This window comes from Chelonoidis abingdonii, chromosome 1 (genome assembly GCF_003597395.2).
Source record: "Chelonoidis abingdonii isolate Lonesome George chromosome 1, CheloAbing_2.0, whole genome shotgun sequence".
NCBI classification, from domain to species: Eukaryota; Metazoa; Chordata; order Testudines; family Testudinidae; genus Chelonoidis; species Chelonoidis abingdonii.
Window position 1 is genome coordinate 262,512,819 of NC_133769.1, and position 27,782 is coordinate 262,540,600.

The window sequence follows — 27,782 nt, forward strand, 5'->3', positions numbered from 1 at the left end:
ATATATACTGTGATGGGGCAAGGCCAGATGGCTACAGTAAAGTACTGAGAAACAGGTATGTTAGCCCCAGGCTAAACAAATCCCTAGGACCATGGTAACCAAATGGCAGTTGCTCCAGGTTAATCAAGGCACCTGGAGCCAATTAAGACCTTTTTAGAGGGCAGTGGAGATAGCTACTTTAATTAGAACACCTGCAGCCAATCAGGGCAGGCTAATCAGGGCACCTGGGTTTAAAAAGGAGCTCACCCCAGTCAGGCAGGGAGGAACCAGAGGAGAAGGAGTGTGTGTGAGGAGCTGGGAGCAAGAAGGCAAGGAGCTGAGAGTGAGAGAGTGTACTGCTGGAAGAATTGAGGAGGACAAGCGTTATCAGACACCAGGAGGAAGGTCCTGTGGTGAGGATAAAGAAGTTGTTTGGAGGAGACCATGGGGAAGTAGCCCAGGGAGTTGTAGCTGTCATGCATCTGTTACAGGAGGCATTATAGACAGCTGTGATCCACAGAGCCCTGGGCTGGAACCCGGAGTAGAGGGTGGGCCCAGGTTCCCCCCAAAGCTCCCAACTCCTGATCAGACACAGGAGGAGTTGACCCAGACTGTGGGGAGGATCACTGAGGTGAGCAAATCTGCCAAGAAGCACAGGACCCACCAAGGTAGAGGAGAAACTTTGTCACAATACACACTAATTCTGTGTGATGTTGCTTATATTCAAACTATGGAACCAGTCCTGCAGCTTTTACTTAGCTGAGTAACCTTTATTAAGGGCCAAATCCAGAGAGGTGTTGACCACTCACTCAGAGATGGAACTGAACACCTCCTAATAGGTGCTAAAGGACCTCAAGATCTATAAAAATCAATGGAACTGACTCCATCACTTACCCTACTAGCTGACAGTTTCACTGTTCTATAGGAACATTGCTGTGGTGAAGGTCATAGTAATGGAGAGAGAGAGAGAGGTGATTTCTCAGATAGCGAGGTCTAAGTGTACAGAGAGCTTTGAATATCAGGATGGAGACCCTGAATTGAGTTCAATACTTCTTGCAAAGAACAGAGCCCTGGGTTCACAACAGTGTGTGTTGCTCAACAAACAGGCTGCTGCATTGTGTAGGTGTTAGTGCTTTATGAGAACACGTAGCTTCAATCCTATCCATAGTCCTAAACATACTTTAAATTGTTGATTCCTTTAAACTAGTGGGCTAACTTACCAACCCCCCTGTACCAAAGAACATCTCCACCATAGGACTTCAATCTCTTTTCTTCCAGGTGTTAGTTTTAGTGCTTCAACATATCACTCACATCTCTTCCCTCTGATCTAGACTGGGGCCTTCCGCAGCACCCCCACTAATCTCTACAGGATTACACTCCACAGGCCATCAGCCTGGGAAACCGGACAAGCCCCTCTGCTCCCTTCTCCTTCCCAGCCTTTGCCTTGCAGGACCACACTCACAAGTCATCCACTTAAGAGTCTCATATAAACTGAGGTCTTCCTCCAAGCTCAGGACTCCTGCTTTCTTCAGCTCAACTGAGCTTTTGCTGGCTTTTACGAGGACCAGGTGATCTTCAGGCTATCACCTCATCCCTATCCTCACAGTCACAGCTGAGAGGCAGCTGATTAGTCAAGTGGGGCTGAGTCCAATTATCTTGAACAGCCAGACACCCCGTGGAAGTTCCCATGCACAGAATATCTGTATCTAGTTGACGCACAGTCTGACTGCACTCAGATTTCCAAAGGACCAGCCCACAGAGAAAAGGGAGACAAGAATAAAGGAGTAAACACTCCAAAAAATTCAGAGGAACTAGCTCACTCAAAGTTCCCTTTATCCTCCCCTCCAAAGATCCAAATTATGAGGCCAGACTGGAAGCAGTCTGACCCTCAAGAGCCACAATTTTGAGCTTTAACTCCTTTAAGAAGAAAATGTACATTTGATTACAAATTGAAAATGTAATCCTGAGCCATGCCCTGCAACCTTTAAATTGAAGTGTTTGAATCAGACCTGTCACCATGGGGAGGTGGTAGAGGGCACCCACACTCAAATCCACAAAAGAACATGTGTGCCTAAAGTGGGAGTTAGGTGCCTAAATCCAAAATGTAGGGCACTAAGATCCTGAAACTCCCTGTTCATACATAAATGCCTAAAATCCCTCTACACCAACAATTTTGCTGCACAGTCCCTGAGGCACCTAAATTTCTGCCTCTGGGCACGGACATGGCTGTCTCTGGGAGGCATCCAGACACCCCCCTTCTTTCACCTAAGCTCTCTCTCAGTCCAATGCAACCCTTAAACCAGGAGAAGAGAGCTGGGGCAGCACCTCTCCTCTTCAAGGTTTGATCCAATATGTGTGCTCAGAGCATGCCTGTCTTCACACAGAAAAGCTGGGGGAGGAGGCCTCCCACACAACCTTTAATCCAACCGTTGGGATTGGGAGACCATGTTTCCCCTTCTCCATCCGCCTGAGGGGCAGAAATGATTTGAACAGAGGCTGCCCCCGTCCCAGGGGAGTGCCGTAGCCCCTGGACTATAGCATCACTCTCATTCGCCCAGTGCATATTTAATGATTTATATAAAACGTATGGCTTCAACAGGAGGGATTGAAAGAGACCCATTCCGAATATTCCATAGTCCACTGGTTAGGGAACCCCCTGTTCAAACTGCTTCTCCTCATCGAGCAGAGCAGATAATTGAACTGGAGTCTCCCATATTCCAGATGTACGCCCTAGTCACTCGGCTAAAGGTTATAAGGGAGGCCCCTTCAACCACCTCCTCTTCTCCCCTCCCCCCCTAGCCATTTTATGTGGAGTTAGGTGAGTGCTGTGCTGTTCTTGCAAGAAATGGCTTAGACACCTGACTCCAGGAGAGACTTCACTACTGTGGATCCCAAGCAGAGACAAGCAACTTGATCTAGCCTGGATTTGGATGCCTAATTCCCAAAGAGGGATCCATCTTAAGACAAACCTACCTTGTTGGCACCTACTATTGGTTAGCTTAGGCAGCTCCCCACCTAGCATGCTGGCTTTTGTGGATTGCATTTGCAGGTGACTCTCTTCCCCCATGCACTGTATAGGGAACCTAGGCACCTAATCAGGGTGTGTGGATTCCACAGGGTGGCTAGGTGCCTAAAAGTGAGGAATTGCAATGCATAAGTCCCTGTATAGATCTGGGCCTTCACAATGGCCTCCTGTGCAGCCCCAGAGGCCGCTCTGATGTGAGCAAAGAGCACTCTGAGCAGCTGGTGTCTCTTCCCTCTGCAGCTGCTCAACAGGAAGTCCACTGGTATTATAGGTGAATGAGGATAGTGGCTCTGACTGGATCTTTATCTGCTTCCCTACAAGTCTGCAGGAGCTCATCTATCTCTCTTTGACCCCAGGATAGCCCTTAAAGTATGACTTCTGCTCTCACAGGGCCACCTGGAGCAGCTGTGAGAAAAGAAAAGGAGGAAAAGCTGAAAACCAGCAATCAGTGATGGCTCCTTGGTTCTTTGCACCAGATCTGCCAGTAGCTGCTCCAACTTGTGCCACCTGGCAATAGTTTCCTAGGAACCATATACCAGCTGTGGACAATCAATAGGCAGAATGCTCCAGCAACTCCTCCCTGTGTTTGGTATGGTGGGAGGATGGAGAGACTGAGCTCCCAGCTGTCATCCATGTCACATGATATTCACTCATCTGGCAGCCCTGGCACTCATTCCTGCAACCCAGCTGGATCCTCATGCATCAAGTCAGATGGTTAGCAGGAGCTGTACTAGCTCCTCTAAGTGACTAGGGGCACCTACACTTCAGGCAGCCTCTCTGGCACCTGCTGTCTTACATCCACGCCTGGCCGGGTACCAGAACAAAGTAGCATAGAGGCTCAGGGTGGAGGAAAGGAAGAGTTGATTGTGACAAGAGCTGAGAAGCAAGGCAGAAAGGGCTGAAACTTTATATATGTAAAATTAATGACACGTTTCCCTTTAGGTCTTGCCAGCCAGCACAGATGTTTTCACAATTATTTGTAAAGTTTTTAATGTATTGATGAATTAACTTCACTCAGCAGCTTTTGATGTAAAGTAATTAGCAGCAATCCAAAGGAGTGGTACTGCTTCTTAAGAAAGGTCCTCTACCAAATTCTAAATTATACCCAGAGGCAGCAATGCTAATTACCATCAGAGCTTCATGTTTTCTTTATCCAATTGTTTGCTGAAGGCGCTGAATTCCAAATGACCTTCAAAGGGAGGCTGATTATGTTGGCCACAGTTAGCCACAGGACAAGCAGACTCCATGCAACTTCTCCAGACCTCGTTATGAATGATAACTAATAGGCAACATGCCTATTGTGCATGGAGTGAGTCACCTCAAGAACAGAAAATGAGCATTGGGCCAGTTTATACTGAGGTTTTGTATGAACAAATACTCCCACTGAGGATTAGCATGAGATCAAACTCTATGCCAATTTAACCAGAGTCTCAAGTGGCAAAACGTTGTTGCTTAAACCAGATGTCCAGCTGAGCCTGTGACATCCGAAGAGGACAACAAATATTAAATGAATCCAATGCATATTCTGTCAAAGTGACAGTTTACAGAACTAAAAATAATTTTGTAAACTTGCTGTGAAGTTCTTTGAATAAAATACCTTTTCCCCATTATTCATACATTTCTAATTAAAACTGAACTACAAATAACAAAATAAACGAGGAAAATATGTTTTGTGATAGATCTTCCTTGGCTTTTAGTGGTTGCTTACCTATGACTTAATGGTATCAGGAGCACACTCAACTCTCAATTAAGTCAAAGGGAGTTGAAGGTAGAGAGTACAGCAGAATCTGCCCTAATTTGATAGTTTTTATAAATTAATTTATAGTGGGCTTCCACTCACTAGGGCACATTAGTGTGTTTTTACTTTGCTATTTTAATATTTTCAAGTTTCTGCCCTATGCAGTTGTTTGGTTAGTTGCTCTTTTCTCCTCTTGAATAGATTCAGCAACCTGTGAAATAAGGGTTCATCAGCCAATACAAAAATACAAAATGTTTTAGTCACAGTAGTTGGTAGTATTTCAGCACGTAACTCTTTCCACCACCTCTAATGGGTATAAGAAATCTGATACTTGGCTTGTGTGACAAAGATGATAATAAGCAAAAACTTACCAAGGAAAAAAAAAACAACCCACCCAACTTCTTGAACCTTTTTACCACCACTAAAAGTTTTATCCTACAGTGCACCAAGAAGGATGTGCAGGGAAGATGCACATCTGCTGAGCGAAGCATGCTGCTGAATAGGTATAGAGGCAGCAGCTGCTGAGAGAGAAATGTGTACCAAATAAGTCTGTGGCCCCTGCTCCTAAATCAGCTTCAATTGGAGCAGGATCTAGCCATCGTAATTAAAAGCACTTAATGGCCTTGCACGTATCCCCTTCCATAGGGATGCTCAATATCCAAAAGGCCTGCAGGGAGCATGGAGACTGAACGTGACTATTACACTGTTGTTCAGTCCTAATCCACCATATGGTAATGAGGTGTTCTCCTGACATTGATATGGACAATCAGTACTTCTGCTATGAGCAGGCGTACTGCTGGTAATGTGTTGCTCCATCATCTACCTCCCAAGACAGCAAGTAGCATCACCCTACGCAGAGGAGATCCTACACCTTTTGTGGCCTACCACCCTTCCTCTTCTACTGCCATGCAGGGTCAAGCCCAAGGACTGTAATAAGAAACCGAACTGGCACAAACTGAGTGGAAAGTGGAAAAAGGGAGCTCACATGGGACGCAAGACAGCAGCAAGGACATGCTGCCTGCCTCTCCTAACCTTTTCTTAGCAGCAGGGGGCAGAAAGGGCTGAATTACTGTATCAGATGTAGAAGAGTCTGCCATTTAGGGCTCCTACATCCTGCAGCATTGGACATACACTCTTGCAAAGGTCAGGAGCTCTGCATGGCAACCTCATCCTGCAATGCTTTTCTTCTTCCCCTCAAAACATTGCTCCAGCCCCTTCTGCTTCATGCCAATGCATTCCACACAGTCCCAAATGGCTCCCCTTCTGTGGAAATTCTAAATCCCACAAACCTGATATTCCTCTGCTTTAATGCAAATGATGAGCGCTGGGTATTTATTTACCCCCGTGCCCATTTTTTAGAAACATTTCAATAAAACTGAAGGTTACTAATGGTTTTATAATTGCTTAACATTGCCATATGATTCAGGGCAGCTTTGCCTCATAACAAGCCAGGGAGAAGTGGTTTGCCATATAACTTAGTTCAAATATGCTGCATAATGAAAGAGACCTTTGATAATAATCCTGTAATCCTCCACGCAAGTGCGAGATACTGCGTTTTGTTCCAGCACGTTTCTTTCTTAATTATATCTTAGTTTCAGATGTGCGTTTAGTTGCTTCATTCAAACAATCCAAAACTGCTATAGGAAGAATAGTGAAGTAAAATAATAAATTATTCTTTTTCAGCGAGAATATTATTTAACATATTTAACTCCTACAGCCTGACACAAAGTGCACTGATGTCGGTGTGTTTTGGATTTGGCCTCTACAGTGCAACATACAAGGAAGACATTGGTACTTACACGGCCTCCTTTTTCAGGAAAACATTCACATCCTCCACTACAGTCTCTTCCACCACATGGTCCTGTGTAAGATTTTCCACCCTGAAAACAGAACGCACACAAAAATGTTAAATAATGTCAGCTATAATAATAATATAAAATGTTAAATAATATCAGGACAAAATAGTAAAACATATACTTGAAATGGTAAGCTCCCTAGGAGTTGTCCAAAGCAAAGACTAGGCCTTCTTAATCCATTCTTTCCAAAGAAGAGCTTTAGTAGATTTCCAGTTCCTAGTTATACACATCTTAGCAAAATCCATAACAGCCTAAAAAAGCATTGAGTCTAAATTTTAGAAGTAATGCTCAAAATTGTCATTAGGGGATTAACACTACGAACTACTGTGACACAAGATTTTCTACACTGATATAGAATTTCTAAATATTGTTATAACTCCACATTGTGAATAGTATGTCTCATACATCTTTTTGATGCCTCTAGCAAACATCTGTATTACATAAGCACAGCTGCTTGAATTCTTTAGGGGGGGTATTGTATAAGTCACGTATCACAATGCAGTGGACCATTCAATATCTGGTAATAATTGTTATTGTATTGTCAAGACCTATCCAGTATTTTCTAAGTTTTATTGCATGCAATAATTTAAATTCCCAAAGCAAACACTCACATTTGTTGTGAGGTGCTCATGGCTCTCATATGTTTAAATTCCTTTTTTGTTAGTTTTAGGGCATACAACATTTAAATTAATTTGGATTCAAAGTTTTCCCAAAGTTTGATGAAACCCGGTAGCTAAAATGATAACATGTATCCTAGGAACTGAAACTGTGTCTTCAGCTTCCCAAAAGATTTCATATTTGTTTCAGAAAATAATCTCCCAGACATAATACTCCCCGACTTCATCCACTGAATTCTGTACCATTTGAAAAGGAGAATATGTTTTATCATTTATATCATACAGGAGTGACTAAGTCATGGCCATTTTGTAATCACTAACATTTTGCTCAGATCTGTTCATATTTTAGTTAACTGACCAGCCAGATACAAACTCACAACATTATCTGAGATATGCACTTACTTTTTAAAATAATCTGTGTTTCTATGTGATTATCCCTCTGTAGATGGAACGTGTACTTCCTTATTAGCTCATGGGCTTTCATTTCCAGATATATTCCCCCCCGCTCCTCTGAAACTCAAAGTGATTGTATAGCAGCAGTTCCATTCATTGTAATGGTTTCAGAGGAGTAGCCGTGTTAGTCGGTATCAGCAAAAACAACAAAGAGGCCTTGTGGCACCTTAGAGACTAACAAATTTATTGGGGCATAAACTTTCGTGGGCTATAACCCATTTCATCAGATGCATGGAGTGAAAAATACAGTAGGCAGGGTATTAATATACAGCACATGAAAAGATCTGAATAAACACTGACATTGAAAACTGAGCTGAATATCTGAAAACTGTGTTAACGATTAAATGACATTTCAGGAGCTTGTGCAATTAAATTGAAGGTAAGAACCAAAGCTGTAGCTTAAAATTCAAGAAGTCTGCTGAAGAAGAATCTGAGGTCAGAGGCAGCATTAATCTCTCACATTTTGGTTATGGTCTAGAACAGTGGTTCTCAATCAGGGGTCTGAGGCCCACTGGAGGGCCATGAGCAGGTTTCAGGGGGGCTGCCAAGCAGGGCCAGTGTTAGATTTGCTGGGACCCAGGGCAGAAAGCTGAAGTCTCACTGTGTGGGGCTGAAGCCCAGAGCTCCCAGCCCTGCCACCTGGGACTGAAGCCTGAGCAACTTAGCTTTGTGGGGACCCCTGTGGTGTGGGGCCCCAGGCAATTGCCCTGCTTGCTACACCCTAATGCTGATCCTGGTGGCACTACCAGGCCATGGAGGGTTTTTAGCATGGTGGGGGAAGGGCTCAGAAAGAAAAAGGTTGAGAACCCTTGGCCTAAGAAGTTTCTTGCAACTTCTTGTCATTAAATATCCAACTATCATCTTAAGGCAACTATATTCTTTTGAAATCCTAAGCCTTGTTACAGTGAAGAAAGTGCTTTGAGATCTTCAGGTGAAAGGTATACAGCGTAAGTGCAGAGTGTTTTTATTCATACAAATATATTCACTCAGTAGCCAAGAGAGAGTTCTTTTTACGGTGTCTAAACACAGTCAGACCAAGGTACAGTGAGAATTATAGTTTGTAATCAAGTGAAATCATTTATTGATCAAGTTTTGTATTGTTTAGTCATTACTACTAATCCTTCAGCTCTTCAATCTTTAAACTGATTCTAAAGTCACTTTCCTCATCACTAGCCCTTAGCTATCACATGCATCACACATTAATGACTTTGGCTTTGCACAGTTATATCATTGGAAGGCTGATTTATTTGAACACTATCCTTCAACTCTACATTGAGCTCAGTGTGAGAAAGGACGGCAGTATCAGACCTAATGAGTATGCAAAAGCAATGACAGACTGGAGTTATAGACAGGGTGAGTATGTACTGGATATTAGACACAAAAATAATTTCCCATGGTATGTTGAAGACAGTTTTAAAGTAAGTCATTTAAGGTTATAGTGATCTTTTCCTTACTATATGCAGAGCAAGCAGTGAAACTCTTTTGGAGTGTATTCTGCTCTCCTTAAGTGCAGGTAATTCCTACTAATGTCAATAGCAGTAACGTGTTCAGAGAGGAGAATGGAGTTAATGTGTAACATTTTGCTGCAGATGAAGATAGACTTTACTATTTATGTACAAATAGGAGAGAATGTGAAACTGCCAGTAATGTCTGTGAACCTTGTGCATAAAACATTAGCATATTTAATATTAATCAAATTTATGTAAAAATGCAAGTATAAAGCTCATGTGTCCCAAAACAAAGACTATTTTGTCCTCTCTGTTCTCACAAACTTTTTGTCCCAAGACAATATTTCTTATGCCAGTACATGTCCAGCCAACAAAAGGCAATTCTCTGCAGAGAATTTAGAGAGACTTTTAGTTTTGACCTGAATCCAGTTTTCTCAAGCAAAAACCATTAAAACAACAACAAACACTCACTACCCATTCAAACTTCTGCATGTTTTAAAGATTTCTTTATTGCTACCATTGAACACAAAATAATCCACTTAAGTCATTGACATCCCTGGATGCCCATTCAAACTCCTAGCAGTTGGTATTCCGAGAGAGAGAACAAAGCCAAACAGAGAACAAGGCTCCCAGTACAATTCTACTAGTATATCAAAACCAGGAAATATGGGCCATTTCCTTATATGCAACTTTAAAAATTAAGGAGATTGTAATCAAAATATTGCAACATGGTATCAACAGATTCTGCATGCCCACATTGGCTTTGATACTATAGCAGCATTTCACATGATACCTCTGCAATAACTGTACTCGCTGCTATCATGAAATACTGTAACTTCATTCTCTCTCTCAGTCACAGCATCTATGCCAGGCTAAGATTTACAGAGTGATTTAGAAAGTCTGGGAACTTAATGTAAAGCTAAGGTTTGACTGGTAGTGCTGACAAACCTCATAACTTGTGTGGTGTTGCAATGGGTGGCATATTCGGATATCTGATGTGAGATTCTGGCTTGAGAGTCAGTTTAGGATTCCAAACACACCTTTAAAAGCAGAACATTATAGTGTCATCAGTGAGATCTGCTAGTTCATTTACAAACACACAGTTTCTGGGGGGGTTACACTTAGCTGTAAAATCTCATGTTGATATGAAACATTGTCTATAAAATCTTAACCTGAAAGTGTTTCTTTCTTTTGCTTTCTTTAAAATAAAATAAAAAAAAAAATGAGACAGTGCATGTGTTATAGAGAAAAAAGACAAATAGGAATGCCAGTGGTTTCAAATGTATTACTCTGTATTACAAGTGTAATCACTCAAAAACGGCTTTATTTAAAAAAGAATACACCTTGTATCCTCTGCATGCCAAATTATTCTCCTAGCAAAATTTATAAACAAATCATTCAAAACCAACCTGGAGAGTGTTACTGGCTGGCTGCCATGGATTAAACCAGCACTGATCTGCTTGTCATCAGGTTAGAGGCTGAGCCCTAACCTTTGCAGGCAGACATGCTGCAGGGACTGTCAGGGTGTGATGGGAATCAGCCACCTGAAGCTCTGGCTGCCTTCAATCCAGCAGCTACTAAGAGTACTGGGCAATATGTCTTCTATGAAGTCAAAGCTTAAGACCTTAATTGGCCTGGATTTCCCGAGGATGGGGAGATGTAAATTGGCAGCATGTAGGTGTGGATATACTCTTCAAATATTCTGAGAATTATTTGGCTAAGACAGCCTCTTCTTTACCTAAGAAAGCCTGGTCTTTTTTTATTTGATGCATTACTACGATAACTTCAGTGCTTGACTGACATATCAAGGGCCAAATTCTGTATGTTTACAATTCCCATTGAAACTAAGGGGAGCAACATGTGTCTCTCTCACTGGAAAGAAACTGGAACCTACATTTGCACACATTTGAGGAAAGACTTTTCACAAAGAACAGACACAGCCCTGGCCACTAGCCGTATTTATAGAGCAGGTGGTTTTGAAAAACTGTTCTGTGTATTCTCTACAATAAATGCAAAACGACAGTGCACCCTTCTGAATATTAGGATTCAATGATATGTTCAATCTTATGTAGATCTGCTTATTAGTTTTCCTAATGTAGGCCAGTGTGAAAATATTCTCTTTGATCCAGAGCTATGTTCATCAGGGTGTGGAAAAAAACAAAAAACACACTCCCTCTCCAGCACAGCTATACCAGCAAAAGCCCTGTGCAGACACAACTATGCCAACAGAAGAGTGCTTTCGTTGGTAAAGCTAATGTCATTCAGGGAGATGGTGTTACTAGATTGGCAGAAAAATTCCTTCTGTTGGCATGCTATATCTGCCTTGGGGGATAAGCCGCGAAAGCTATGCAGACATAGGCTCTGCCCATTCTGGACTTTAGAGTACAGATATGAGGACCTGCATGTGAACTCCTAAACTGAATTACCAGTTTAGACCTGGTTTTGCTGCCACCACTCCCAAATATTAGCTCCCTTCCCTGGATAGTCTTGAGAGACTTCTTCATCAAGTTCCTGGTGAACACCGATCCAACCCCTTGGATCTTAACACAAGGAGAAGTTAACCATCCCCCCTCCTTTCTCCCACCAATTCCTGGTGAGTCCAGATCCAATCCCCTTGGATCTTAAAACAAGGAAAAATCAATCAGGTTCTTAAAAAGAAGGCTTTAAATTAAAGCAAGAAAGGTAAAAATCATCTCTGTAAAACTAGATGGAAAATAACTTTACAGGGTAATTAGATTTATAGAGCCCAGAGGAACCCCCTCTAGCCTTAGGTTCAAAGTTATAGCAAACAGAGGTAAATCCTCTTAGCAAAAAGGAACATTTACAAGTTGAGAGAACAAAGATAAAACTAGCACGCCTTGCCTGGCTGTTACTTACAAGTTTGAAATATGAGAGACTTGTTCAGAAAGATTTGGAGAGCCTGGATTGATGTCTGGTCCCTCTGAGTCCCAAGAGCGAACAACCCCCAAAACAAAGAGCACACAAATAAAAGCCTTCTCCCACAAGATTTGAAAGTATCTTGTCCCCTTATTGGTCCTTGAGGTCAGGCGTCAGCCAGGTTACCTGAGCTTCTTAACCCTTTACAGGTAAAAGGATTTTGGTGTCTCTGGCCAGGAGGGATTTTATAGTATTGTACACAGGAGGGTTGTTCCCTTCCCTTTATAGTTATGACAGTAGTGTAGACCTGGCCTGAGAATGTTGCTCTAAATGAGTGAGCAGTTTGGTTAGGTGCTGATTCTGGCTCTCACTGTGTAGATGTGCAATGTGGGAGAGAGCGTACAAGGAGCAGATAGACCCCACTGTTTGTACTCCTTGGGTGAAAGGGGAGCCATAATGTTACCTGTGGGTCTAACAAGCCCCAAAGGGCTGACAAGGTGGAGGAATACCCAGCCAAATGCCTGCCCGCCCAGCTTTCAGCACACACTATGAGACTAGCAATGTAGATTAAACGTGCTGCAGCTCCAAAAAAGAAGTTATAAGAGTCTCTCTCTAAACAGAGTCTGATGGACAGATGACTGGCAACTGCTATTAGGGAGGCACTTTCACAGAGCCTTTAGTAGCTTATGAAAGCCACAAGAGAGCTCATAATATTCATTGTTTGGAGGCTGTATGGTTTACTTTCATTTAAAAGTTAGATTTGGCAATTATGCCACAATAATCTTTCAATATTTGGAAAATTATTTACTTTTGCCACCTCAATTTATAAAGCATTCTTGTTCCAGACTTTAGGCAGAGTTTAGTAACAAATGTACATGACAGTCTTCTTTATAAGAGAAGCATGATTTCCATTTATATTTTCATAAGGATTTTCACTTTGCATGGCTTTCATCCTAAATACATATTTATAAAACATACCAGACAGAATCCAGAAGGCGCTGTTGTGACACATTCGGCATAGTAAGACCTTTAAAAATGTCAGCCACACAATAAATTTTAAAAGCCGCCTAGTTAATCAGTATAGTTACTTGAGCGACTCTACAGGGGATCTCACCCACAGACAACAAAAGGTTGTATGCAAGCAGCATACTCCATAGCATTCTTTCCCCTTCTCTATCCCTGAAGAAGCCACTATGTGGACACTCCAGAGTTATGAGACTCTGTGTTCTGCTGAATTGTCCCTTACAGGGAGATGATTACATATTAACTTAAAATGGGTGCTAGAACATAAACAGGGAAAGTACATGCATGTGAAAATATGATGTAAACCAAAGTAAAAAGCCAATTAACACATTAATAATTTAAAATTTTCAATTTGTCTTTGCTATTTAAGCTACTTATTTCTGAAGGATATGTGATACGATGGGAGACAGAGACCTAAGGAGCAGTCCTCGGGCTCTGCATAAGTGTACCAGCTCTCTGAAGACACCTTAAGATAAAGAGGACTTTCTTAGGCTACGTCTACACTGCACGATTAATTCGAAGTAGTTTAAACCGATATTACAAAACCGATGTTATAAAATCGGGTTTGCGCGTCCACAGTGCAATCACAAAATCAATTGCTTGCGTCCCTGGTCCAAGGCTACCATCGATTTAAGGAGCGGTGCACTGTGGGTAGCTGTTCCTCAGCTATCCCATAGTTCCCACTTCCGTGTTGAGAGCACAGTGCCTGATGGGGCAGAAAACATTGCCCCGAGTGGTGCTGGGTACAGCCTCACCCCTCCCTTTGTGAAGGCAGCAGACAACCCTTTGGCGCCTTTTTCGTAGAGTGCATTGAGCAAACGCCATAGCACAGCAATCTTTCCCTTTTTTTTCACTTGGTGGGGGGGGGGGAAAAACTGAGGAGCTGTTCCCTGAACCACGCCAGACACTGTGTTTGAACCTACAGACATTGGGAGCTCAGCCAAGAATGCAAATAATTTTCAGAGACTGCTGTGGACTGTGGGATAGCTGGAGTCCTCAGTACCCCCTCCCTCCCTTCATGAGCGTCCATTTGAGTCTCTGGCTTCCCGTTACGCTTGTCACACAGCGCTGTGTATCCTGGAGTTTTTTATTCAAACGCTTTGGCATTTCGTGTTCTGTAACGGAGCTGGATACAACAGATTTGTCTCCCCATACAGCGATCAGACCTAGTATCTCCCGTACGGTCTATGCTGGAGCTCTTTTTCGATTTCAAACTGCATCGCCAGCCGTGCTGATCAGAGCTCCACGCTGGGCAAGCAGGAAATGTAATTCAAAAGTTCGCGGGGCTTTTCCTGTTTACCTGCCCGCTGCATCCGAGTTCAGATTGCTGTCCAGAGCGGTCAGTGCTGCACTCTGGGATGCCGCCCGGAGGCCAATAACGTCGATTTCCGTCCACATGAACCCTAATCCGAGTTATCACTATCGAATTTAGCGCTACTCCTCTCGTTTGGGAGGAGTTCCGAAATCGATTTAAGGAGCCGTTTAACTCGATATTAATGACGACGTCGTGTGAACGGATACAGCGTTAAATCGGTATATCGGCCATTAAACCGATTTAAAGTCGCAGTGTAGACCTGGCCTTAGAATGCTGGGGTATCCACAGATAAGAGAATAACATCCCCAGTAACTTCTGGGAGGGATCTGGTCAACAGAACAATCTGGAGCTGATTCTGCTGCCTTAAGGACACATTTTTGATTTATACCCTTCTTGCAAAAGGACATGCATGGTTTACCAGAGGGCCTGATTTGGCCCATAAGGCCTGGTTGTCCACTAACTTGCAATGTGTGTCATAGGTGCCGACTTCCTCTCTTTCTCATGCGTTCCTGATGCCCCCATATGCCCCCGGCCCCATGCTCACTCCACCCCTTCAGTGAGGCCCTGCCCCACTCCACCTCTTCCCATCCCTTCCCTACCCCCATTCCAACCCCTTCCCCAAAGTCCCCAGCCCAACTCCATCCCCTCCCTGCCAATATTTCAACTCCTTCCCCAAGTTCCCGCCTCCTCCTCTGAGCGCACCACTGTTCCCGTTCCTCTCTCCCCTCCTGGAGCATACTAACGCTGCCAAAAAGCTGTTTGGCAGCAGCTGGGCGGGAAACGCTGGGAGGTAAGTGGAGGAGCAGGGATGCGGCACACTAGGGAGGAGGAGGTGGGATGAGGGGAGCTCAGCTGCCGGTGGGTGCAGAGCACCCACTAATTTTTCCCCATGGGTGCTCCAGCCCCGGAGCACGCACAGAATCAGCGCCTATGCCAGGGGTCGACAACCTCTGGCACGTGGCTCGTCAGGGTAAGCACCCTGGCGGGCCAGGCCAGTTTGTTTACCTGCCTTCCCAGGCCAATGGGGGCTGTGGGAAGTGGTGCGGGCCGAGGGATGTGCTGGCCACTGCTTCCCACCATCCCCATTGCCTGGGATGGTGAACCGTGGCCAGTGGGAGCCGCAATCGGCCGAACCTGCTGCCACGGCAAGTAAACAAACTGGTGCAACCTACCAGGGTGCTTACCCTGGCGAGCCATGTGTCAGAGGTTGCCGACCACTGGCCTGTGCCATGTGTGCCTATAGTAATGAGTGCAAAGTGTGGGTAAAATGCTACCATTCTGATTTGGTAGCATTTTGCACTCACATTGTACAGGTGTAAGTGACTATGCAAGGTGTAAGGCAGTGGAGAATGCAAGCCCATGGTATGTACAGTAACACTACACTATGACCTGGAGCCAATTTTTTTCCATAATGGAATGAGTCAGAGACTGTCAGCCCAAGTTTTAATCTGAATTTGGCTTTTGTCTAATGTTTTATATTATAGGCATATATTCCCCCTCCCTCTGCTTACAGACAGCAGTTTGTTTACATACTGGTAGCACAGAATAAATGCTGTACAGCACTCCATTCACTAAAGTATTAATTCCTATATTTAACTACTCTGTTTCCAAAGCTTTTTTTCCATTAATTCTGGAAAGACATCCAAGCAATGATATCATTTGCTTCAAACAATAGAAACATAGGAAGTCTGGCTCTTATTCCATGTATGGGGAAGTGTTTTTGAGGCATGTCTATTTATAAACCAATCCTGTATTTGACCTGTCTAGTTTACTCACCTACAAAACTTGGCAAATAGAGGGAGCTCTCAGTTAACCATGTTAGTTCAGAACACATTACTATAAGTGGTGGTAAACTTGAAAGGTTTAGGGGTTCAACTCTGGTTCAGATACACATCCAAAATTTTTGAAGCTCATTTGAACCTATTAGATTTCCTAAACCTGCCTGTGCAAACAAGGCTATTGCTATTGAACAAGAAGCAGTGCAATTACACTGGTGCTAGTGATGATGAAAGCATTAAATGTAAGCCTGTCGCTGCTTTTGCTACTCTATTATCTATACCTGCTCAGAGATGCACTGGTGCTAGTGCAGTAGTGTGAGGCTTTTCCAGGGGAGAAAACCCAGTGGGAATTTCTCCTGGCTGCTCCTTTTCCCCACCTACTTCAACATGTGCTTGTGTATGTGGGGTAAGTGTATTTTCCCACTTTCCTCTGAGGTAACATTTGCTGGCTGCACTTTGTATTGCAACAATTGGTCATTAAAATAATGAACTTTAAACTCAGTTCTACCCTGAAAAATTACTATGCAAAAATGCAACCCCTGCAACCTGAAAGGTAAGGGTCTTTGCCTAGCTTTGTGGGGAAAATAGAGTAGTGGCTCCTTTAAGGGTCCCTGCTGCTCAAAAGTCAGAAGAGAAGTGGCCAGGAGGGTGGGGAGGCATCACTTAACTGGTGGGTGGGCCAGTGGGGATCTGGTAAGCCACTGACTTGAGGGAGGGTATATAATCTAGGTCCCTCTATGCCCAGTTTAGCTGCTTTTTAAAGATAAGGAATCACAGGGGAAAAGTAGGATGGGCAGGAAATTTGCAAGCAGGAAAAAAGTCTAAATTTGATGACTCAAGCCTTCATTGTAAATTGTTCATCCAGGTGTAACACCCACTGTTTCCTTTCTGTTGAGACTAGAAAGAGACATTGAGAGTTGGCTCCTACTTACCCAACTCACTTTTCAATTCAGATGTCCAATCTTGTTTCCTTATTGAACCCCTTAATTCCTGCTCTGATTGTACCAGATTAAACTTTGTTAAAAGCTGGTTGTTATTTGCTGTTGGGTATCAGGAGTATAGCCCATGACCTGGGTTCTCTAAGCCCAGGTGGCCAGCTGGATTTGGTTGTCTGTTTGAACATGGTGAAAGCTGTTGACAAAATGTAATTTCAATGTACTGAGATTATATGACCCAGGGCAAAATATTTTGAAGCAGGTCCAAGAGCTCTATAACTCCTCATGAATAACTGTTGTTTACATATTTTTTCTTTGATAAAGGACATATGGTAAAGGTGCTCCCTAGAGACAGGGTTCCTGACTGGCTGGGCAGTAAATGATTTAGGTGAAGCAGTCTTGTCTACAGATCGCTGCATATAAATATTTACACGTTGTTCAGACTGGCCAGATGCACCTTTGATTCAATAGCTGAAAGATGTTATCAGAGTTCAAAATTAATTTACTAAATCAGAAGCCGTGGATATCACACGGATTCCATAAACTCACAATCCATGTAATTTGGCCATGGTGGACATAAATTACTTTGGAGTTAAGATCCTAGGATGAAATCATGACCCCACTGAAGTCAAGGGAGGTTTTACCATTTCCTTGAATGGGGTCAACGTTTCCCCCTCAATAGGCATTTCTGATTTACATGCAAGTAATATCCCACCCATGTTTCATAAAATAAAGACCTGTCAAGGTTGAAACATCTCTTTCTCATAGGTAGAATTACTGATAGCCTAATACAAATAGTAGTCTCCCCCCGCCCCACCTGTATTTTTTATCTCCTCCAGATGTTATGACTTGTTTTCACTAAAGGAAAAGAAGGGAGTTGGAAAAGCTCTTCATGTTGTTCATTTAGCAGAAGAGATGTCTCAGAATGCAGAAGAAATATCTGAAGTACTTTGAGGCAGGTAGAGCCTTGGCATTCCTGGTTACTATAAAACTACACAATGTTGTTTGCCAGTTAAGATCGTTGAAGGAATGGCTGGGAGATGCAGATTGTTTTACACTAGCCTGTACTGAAAATGTAGTTTTCCTTTTTCAATTTTTTCTTCTTCAGCTGACAATTTCTAACCTCACTTCCTTTTGGATTTCTTCTGTACAGTTATGTATTGTCAATACTAAAATCTGTGGCTACAGTGAAAATTGGAAAGCATTGGGAGAGGGTAAAATGGAATCTATTTAATAACAAAATTAATAAAACAGTAATGCTTGTAGCGGGGCAGTTACCTTGCTGGAGTGGAAAGCTGGGCTGACTGGGGAAGCACCCACAGCTGGGGCCATGCCCAATCAGGCCACAGCTGGCCCTGTGACCCAGGAGCTGTGTCAGTCCCTCTCCAGCCTGGGAGGGAGAAGGACCTAGCTGCCTAGGAACAGGGTACCTGAAGCAGAGCAGAGCAGAGCAGTGCTGGGGAAGGGGAAGGGGAAGGGGAAGAGGAAGAAGAAGAAGAAGAAGAAGAAGAAGAGCTGGGGAGCTCCAGCCTGGCAACTCCCCAGGCTGAGGCCTTGTGCAAGACCTAAAGAGGTACTGGAGCTGCAAAGGTGTAGCCTGGGGATAGGTGGAGGCAAGCTGGTCCAACCCCTTTGCCGATGAAGAGTAGCCATTACAGACTGCAGTTTGCCCCAGTGAGAGGGGGCAATATGATGACTGGCAGTAGCCACTGAGGTAAGGTGCGGGTTCCCCTGGGTGGGGGGAGACCCAGAGTGTGGGGTACTGCTGAGGCAGAACCGCAAGGTAAAGGGCACTGGGGCCTGGGAGGGACACGGGGGCCTGAGGCAGGTGAGACACTGACCAGCCGAGGGTTCTCTGAGGCTGGACAAGAGCTAACTCCCAGATGACCAACAGGAGGTGCCGCATTGGTGAGTCAGCAATCTGCTACAATGCTGTACAGGCTGTAGTATTCATTTTTAATACTAAACTCAGCTGAACTTTAAAAAAAAAAAATTAGTCTGAAGCAGCTTCAGACTATCTAATTTACTGCACTGGAGGGCCATTGAAACCTCAGGCCCTTGCTACAAAATTTAAGTCCAAATTGCCACAGAGCACATGGAGCCTTGATTTTCCAAAAAGACAGTATAAATTTAACTTTATACAGAATAGCTCATCACTCCACATGCAGTTGTAATCCCCAAGGAGATTACCTAGATTCCTGAGGTTCTGCTGGCAGCTCAGGGATAGGCACACTGTGCCTGGTAGGGAGGGGAAGCCAAGGCAGACTCCCAATAGGGAGTGAGATGCCCTTCCCAGGGAGCTCAGGAAAGGGGCAAAGCCATTTTTTGAGCCAGTCTGGAGCCAGCCAGGGCAAGGGTGGGAGTGGCTGTGTGGGGAGCTGGTGAGTCCCAGGCCTGCAGGCAGGGTTCCCCCATAAGAACTGGTCTCTAGGGACCTGAAAGCAAGATCCCTGAGCTGGGCTTTTCCTTCTCCACCGATGACTCCCAGTTTGTAGAGTTTTGCTGGGAAACTTCCCCAGCCAGGCTGAGTTAGTTCTCCAGCTCCCTAGGTGAGACCAGTCACCATATGGTCAGTTCTGCTAGTCCAGGGCGGCTGCCCGCTGAGTGTGTGTCTGGATGCTGGGCTAGGAGACTACAGTTTGGATTTTAGTACAGTTGCGTAATTTGCACCTTGAGTCCTGCACCCCTTTGTAGTGAGGAAAAATCCGGGGACCGGAAGCAGCCTGACTCCTGTCTGAAGAGGATCCCTGCAAGCAGAGATCAGCCCCTCAGCAGTGACTGAGGAGTCCAGAGTCATCTCTGAACCTGAGGATCATTCATGGAGTTTGTGAGTGCATCATCTTTTAGTTAGTCAGGGAAATTATTTTGGGGACCCCTCTACTCCCTGAACTGTGTCCTCAAGCCAGGGAGTAAGGGTTTGGGGATTTTATAACCTGCTGTGTATTAAACCCGTGGAGGGACTTACCACCTCCTTCCATTTGTGAGTCCTTTGGGCTGTACTGAACCCAGTCAGCCACACTCCTAAACCAGTGCAGAGAAGATATCATGGTCACAGGTCATCAAGGGCCCAAGAAAGTACGTGTATTAATGGCACACTGATCTTATATTGGCTACATCCGGTCCTGTGACTGGGGAAAATCACAGGTATTATCAGTGTGGGCACCGGTGACTCTAAGAATAGTGTTTTACCCTGTTATATTATTTGTCTCCTGTTTAATGTAATTACTGTGTTGAATATATTGTACGTATTTCTGTTATTTCTTGGGAGTCTCTAACTATCTGGCAAGTAAGTGGGAGTTACCCTATGTTTAGAATTTTCCTCCCAAGCTGCCCTGGTGACCCTACCAGGAAGGGGTGAAGGGGGGTGGAGGCAGTGCCAAATAAATTCATAGGGCAAAAAAAAAGAAGATACACCCTGCTGAGTGGGCGGTGGGATCCAGAAGAACCCAGACCTGTCAATCAAAACCTTTGATTTAAGCAGATAGACATTAAAGAAGGTAACTGGGTGGAGAGGGGACGCTACACAGTATTTACTTGTCACTCAGCTTCTGTTTTTACTTAGTTCTGCAGCTCAGTTACTTTCTAAAAGATTGTAGAATTTAGGACAACTAACTTTCTCAGAGACACACAGTGCCAGTGACTTAGTTTCAGACCCAAAACCTTCCTGCCTCTCCATCCTTTGCTCTAACCAACAGACAACAATTCACAAACATTGTCTGCATTCTGTAATACGGCTTGCGGTTCAGCCTGCACACCAAAAATGCTCTTATCACAGTACAAACAATGAACATGCTGAGATTATAAACATCCAAATACTGAACTTCCTTTAAATGAATTAAGTGATGTCATTTGGCCCTTCTTTCACATCCTTTTTTCATTATACTTCTGTCCTTGCAAACATAGCCTGCTCGTTAGCCTAACAAAAATCAGGAAATGTTCATGCCTTGGAAGTAAAGAAAACAATAAGAACCAGAATAAATTAATGAATAGACCTATATTTCCCAGCATATACTATAGATACATTTAAAACTGTCATGCAGTGGGCCAGTCACTGTTTGACAAGTTTCAAATCTTTAGAAAACATTTAGGTGGTGATGAGCCTCATCTTATACCTCTTAGAGGGGCATGTTTCTGTATGAGCTATATACCTAATGTGTTTTATATCTTCATTTAAGAGGGGAGAATAGTCATGTAATGAAAAGGACAGGGAGTCAGCTGATTAGATTTCTGTTCCTGGCTCTGTCATAGAACTTCCTATGTGACCTTCTACAAGTTACACAGGCCAAAACTCTCAAACTAGGGAGCCTAAAGTTCATAAAAGGAGCACACCGATACTTTGACTGTGATGGTGGTGAAATACCTCAGACTGTTATACTGGAAGATTTCAACATTCATGCTGACAAGTACACAGATGCCAAAATCCCCAAACTCATCTCACTTGTCTCTCTTGCACTTTCACAGGTCATCTCTGGTTCAGCCCAGACAGTAGTAACACTTTGGACCTAGTCTTTGAATTGGAGAGGTCAATATCAAACAGCCACTTGACTTGTACAGACCATCTCCTCGTTAAAGCAATGATCAGAGCTCTCCCAGCAACCAGGATATCAGAAAGACTCATAATCTTGATAAGACCATGAAGACTTGGTCTCCCATTAAGTTCGAAAGCCTGCTAGAGGACAGCAGCACTCCAAATGCAGGAAAAGAAGTTGAGGATTTGGTGAATCATTATTGTACAGCAACCTCAATCATCAACACACTGGCCCCAAATGGTTCCCCTTTGTCCCCCTAAGCAGATCTGTTTTCTGACACCTTATGCCAGATGAAGAGAGGGGGTTGGAAACTTAAGCACCAGTAGGGGAAGATAAAGTGAGAAATAGATAGGCTGAAGCAAAGAATTCCTCAGTCTGTGGTGAGGCGGTATTACAGGCCAAAAGAACCTTCCTATCAGCCTCCACTGAAGATGCCAAATCATGCTCCAAAGAGCCATCCAGGGAGGTAATCCACTTCACCAATCCTGAGTGCCTACAGCAGAACCCACTGACAAATACTGTGGGGAATTATCATCCTACTTCACTGAAAAGATCATACACATTCAGGAAGGTTTCTCAGACAGCATGAATTCACTCCACCTATACCCAACAGCCATTCACATTCCAAGAGTCCAGTACGTTCATTCATCAAGAAGCAATGAACATACTAAAGGAGTTTTGACCAAAGGCTTATGGATCCAACCTATGCCCCTTCTGGCTGGTGTAAGGAGTCATGAGCAACTAGTGCCATTCATTACCGAAACAGCCAATGCCTCATTCAGGGAAGGAATCTTCCCTTCCTCCTACAAAACACACAATCATGAATCTAACATGAAAGAAACCTATCCTGGATAAACCTATCACAGGGAGCGCTGCACATCCATTGTGGGGATAGGTGCCCCTGCTTGCCCAATGTGGGATTGATACAACCCATCACACAGTTGTTGTGACTCTCAGCTGGACCAAACAAACACAGTCAGAGATGTGGGGTAGCGCAAACAAATAGTTTTTAGCTCTTCAGCCTCATAGCTGGGGTATATAATGACAAACAGGAATTTTGGTTCCTCGGGCATTGCAGAGCAAATGAACACTCCAGAGCCCCTGGGCCTCCTAATTGGGACAAACAATCACAAACAGGGCTTCAGCCCCCTGGCTGGGGCAGAGCAAATGAACAGTCTATGGCTGGGTCTCTGGCAGTAATGCCCAACAGTTAGCACAGGGAAGAGGGAACCCAGAATCACCCTACTCCACTGTGTTCCAACCTAGGGTACCATGAAGCCAAAAAGCTCTCTGTTCAGGTCTCAAGTACTGGCTCCCAATACATTCCCTGGGACACTTCCTACTCTAAGTCCATTGACGACCTATCCTGGACAGGCAGTGGATTGGCGTGCCCATCAGTCTTCACTACTGGGGTGCTCTCCGCAGTGTAGTGTGGGATACCCACCTCAGCAGTCTGGAGGACTGAGTGTTCTTCAGTGGGACCCAGCAGCACACATCTGTCCTCCTCAGCCACCCCCAACTGAGCTGGCCATCTTCCTTTTATCTGCTCCCTCCACATGGAGCATGCGCAGCAGAGGCAAGGGGGCATGGTCTTTTGGGCCCAAAGTGACTGGTTAACCCCCGCTTGCTCAGTGTGGTGTTGTCACATGCCCTCCCCTTCAAGTTAGGGTCTGGTGCCTTCTTCCCCCCCCACTCAGGGGAAGGTGTCAGCGTTCATGTGAGCCCTACCCAGACAGTGAAGAACTTTGAACTCATAGGGCTGGAGAAAGAGGCACCGCCTCATTATCTGGGCATTGGTGTCTTTCATTTGAGTGAATCTCCCAAAGGGATGCATGATCTGTGATGAATTGGAAGCAGTTCCCCAGCAGATAGTAACGTTGTACCTCAACTGTCCATTTTACTACCAGGGCCTTTTTTTTTCCTATTGGGGAATATCTAGTTTCACAGGGAAATAACTTCCTACTTAGGTAAAGTATAGGGTTTTCCTCCCAATCCAGCTCCTGGGATAACACCACTCTAAGGACCACCTCAGAGGTGTCACTCTGGTATATAAATTGTTTAAAGAAGTCGGGGTGGAACAAGACTAGTTCTTGACTCATCTGATCCTTCAGGGTCTAGAAGGCATGCTCTCATTCTTTAGACCACTGTATATTCCAGGGCTAGGAGCTTTTTGTCAGATCTGTAAGGGGAACTGCTAGAGTGACAAACTCAAGCACAAAGCACCTATAGTAACCGGCCAGCCTGAAGAACTGCCTCACTTGCCTTTTGGTTGTGGGGGTTGGGCAATCTCTCAGGGCCTAGATCTTATCCACTGACAGTACCGCTGACCCTGTCCCACTGCCTAGTCCAGGTATATCACCTCCCTTTGTCCCAGAAATATGCAGATGATACAGAGCTCTGCCTATCCTTCAACACATATACCCACACCACTACCGCCAAAATGGGACAGTACTTGGATGAGATCAGCTCATGGATGAAGAACAGCTGGCTGAAACTGAACCTGAGCAAAACATGGGATGCTGGGGAGCAGAGGGAACAGTCTAAAGAGTTTGCAGCCATGGTGTGGTCTCCTTTGGCTGAAGGTTCACATCCTCACTGGATGTTCAGTCTGTAGTTTCAGAGTACTCTTGGATCCTCTGCAGACCCAAAGCTCTCACATAGCATCATCTTCGAGAAGAGCTTTCTATTATCTCTGACTGGCTAGGATACTCCAATTCATCCTGGTGAATAATGACCAGACCTTGGTTACAGCTGCCTTTACCGCCTCCTCTCTGGACAGCAATGTGATTTACTTATGCATGAAGCCACTCATCCTTATGAAGCTCCATCTAGTAAAGAACACTGCAGTATCTCCCCTCAGGAACACAAGTTACCATGAGCACATTAGACCTATCCTCTGTTTTCTACGTGACTTCTCGTAGAATATTGAGTCATGTTCAAGGTCTTGGTACTTATCTTCAAAGCACTCAGGGTATGTCTATACAGCCCTCGCAGCCAGCCTCCCAGCCTAGGCTGACAGACTTGGGTCAGTGGGGCTCATGCTAGTTGCTCTCAAAGTAGCTGCATAGACATCAATTTGAAGTTGCAGCTTGGGCTTGGAAGCTTATGGAGGGCATATGCTTTACAGCCCAAGCTCCAGCCTAAGTCACAACTTCAAATCAATGTCTACACAGTTATCTGTAGAGCGCTAGCATAAGCCCCACTGACCCAAGTCTGTCAAACTGGCTAGGAGGCTCGCTGCCTGGGCTATGTCAATATATTCTCAATGGCCTGGGCCTAGCTTATTTATAAGATCACATTAACCTCTGGGATGAAGACCATGGTCAACAACTCTACTCCATAGGGACAATGAATATTCTGCCATATAGGTAAAGCTATGCTGAGGTCCAGTCCTAGACTGTAAAATGAATGCTCAAAGAAGCTAAAGACCTTCTACTCTAAATGCAAACACAGAGCAGAATATACATTTACAAAGAAACAAAACCCGAAAACAAAACTCTATGAATACAGAACACTACACTGCATGCACAGCTCTCTCTGTGGAGAAAGGATAAAAGAGAAAATGAATCACATGTGACAGATGTTAACCACCTTGATGTAGACATAGCCACAGGGCAGGTCTACACTACTGCTTAAGTTGATTTAACTTGTATCGCTCAGGGGTGCGAAAAAGACACCTCCCTGAGTGATGGAAGTTACAGCGAGCTAAGCACTGTCCACACCAGCTCTATGTCAGTGGGAGATGCTCTCCCACTGACATAGCTTCTGCCTCTTGTGCAGGTGGAGTAAATATGCTGATGGGAAAGCACTCTCCCATTGGCATAGAGTGTCTTCACCAGATGTGCTACAGCAGTACAGCTGCATCAGTGCAACTGCACTGATGTAGTGCTTCTAGTGTAGATCTGCCCTTAGTGTCATACTGGAAGGAATTCAGATTCTGTAGTGATAATGATAGTATAAGAGCTTATATAGAAATCACATCTAAATAGGTACCATCTGAAATAAGTTGCAGATGTATGTAACTTTACCCCAATTTTGGTCTTAAGTTTTCTGTGACTCAGTTTCCCCATTTTACAAATGGAGATGATAATATCTACCTACCTCACAAAGGCAGAATGAGACCCAGTTAATCAAGCCTTTGAGATCATTGACTAGAAAGTGAGAGAAGAGTAAAATAGTATTAAAATGTCCTTTACGTTTATTTTACGGTATTTTACATAGTAATTCATGATTTAGAGTGCAATCAAATTCTGACTGAAATAACAGGTCTACACTGAGGCAGAGGTTTCTGTTTGCTGAATAAATAACTTTGTAAGGTAGAGATAGAATTAATACAGACTAATTCCTCCCCTGCCCTCCCCAACAAACTCAGTTTAATCACGATCCTTCAAGAATCTGTAAAAGCTTCTTTTACTTGTCCATGATCCTGGGTCAGGCAAATGCACCTCAGTAATTGTCACCATCCCAAGATACAATGGCATGTGGAGACTGATGCAAACACAGTCTCAAAATTTTAATTCAATTTTTCATTAGATACTTCCCCCTGCCCTCATAGACAAGCATCCTCTTCCTCTTTATGGCTGCCAATAAAATAAACTTATCCACATCAGGAAAGAATTGACTCTTTTGAAGTCAGAGTCAAAACTTCCTCTTGAGACAATCAGTAGGGGACACCATGAGAACAGAATAGGCATTACTCATGGATAATCTGTCATGTCTTTCCTCTTGTCAATTAGGGGCGGAAGTCTCAAATAAATTCCTGTACTTGGGTCTCATGACAATGAGAATAATAGGTTTTAAGGCAACATGATTTGATAAACTTTTGATTCCTTAGATCAATTTTGCTACTTTACATTCCTATAAAAATTCTGACAATTTATGTTTATGTAATGATGAAGAAGAAACCAATGCAATGTTTGAATTGCTGAAAGCCTAAGGAATTAGTTACTAAATTTATATATTTATATATTTCCTTATGTAACTGTTCACTAAAACAGACTTCCAATAAATTATTGCAGTTTTAGCTTGTTAAGGCAGGTGTTTTTCATGGATAACTGTATTGATATAAACTGGAAATCAATTATCTATATGAGATTTTAGGCATATCCATACCACAAACTGTCAATAATACCATTGTTCATAATCTAATGTCACTAAGAGCCATCTTCTTCGAGTGCTGAGTCCCTCCTGCAAGTTGCTAAGTGCCTGCAATGTGCATGATCCTAATTCCTTTCCACAATGCTGTGTGCAACAATTCCAAGAAAATCCCTGCTGTTTTGCATAGATCCCCAAACTCCCTCCTTCCTCACTATTCAGATGTTCTGTTAGCTACAGTATGGTAGCCAGGATTTTGGAACATGCTGGACAGAAGGGAGAGGGAAATCAAAAAGTGCTAAAACAAGCATTCTGGGCATTCATTCTAAGCCACATCCTCTTTATCTTGTTAGTACTTACTATGCAGGAAAGAACATAATTTGGTTTCCAGCTGTGAAAAAGGATAGGTTTCTTCTGGCTTTTTCTCCCCTCTTTTTCAAAGTGGTGTGTTTTCCTTCTTCCAGTGAAGAGATCTCTTGCGTTTCACTCAGGCTATTACCGGTACTTCTCAAAGCAGAATATTTGAGATTTGCTGATACCATCTCGCCTCAGGCAGTGAGTTTTGTTGCAGCAGTACAATCTCACTACAGTTCCCAATTCTTTAACAGTGTCAATTTACTCACTACTCATCATTTACTCAGAATTTGTCTTCTCTTCAGTCGTTACTCCTATTGACCCAGACACATTATTTCCCCACACTCACTATTTTTAATGATTCCTCCCTCCATGCTCTCTCTATCCAGGTATCATATGTAGGGTCAGTGATGAAAGTATAAGCCCTCCAAAGTAGGATACTATCAGCATAATGTTAATACTTACACACAGCGCTTTGGAGCTGTGCTCTGGCTGCGCTCCAGCTCCAGGCAAAAACCTGCAGCTCCACTGCTCCGGAGCTGCTCTGCGCTCCAGCTCTGGGCTCTGCTCCAAAGCCCTGCTTATACAGATAGCATGAGGCAGTTTTAATTGTTAGCTGCCAGTCGGAGCTGCTGGTTTGGTATCCCTGCAGAAATTCCTTTTCCTCCTGGAAGTCATGTGTTTCAGTAGCCAGGCAGGCTAGAATCCAGAGTCCAGCTCACAACTGAAGTCGCTGGGCAATGTACTGGAGACATGTGCAT

General features: G+C 43.9%; 1 protein-coding gene across 1 annotated transcript in view; it reads right to left on the reverse strand.

Moving 5' to 3' along the window:
- COL4A2 (collagen type IV alpha 2 chain) overlaps positions 1 to 27,782 on the reverse strand; it is a 242,093-nt gene that overhangs the window by 171,307 nt on the left and 43,004 nt on the right. Inside the window, exon 4 of the mRNA XM_075061499.1 lies at positions 6,542 to 6,622. Within this exon, the coding sequence (XP_074917600.1) occupies positions 6,542 to 6,622 (81 nt within the window). The remainder of the gene's footprint in view (positions 1 to 6,541; positions 6,623 to 27,782) is intronic.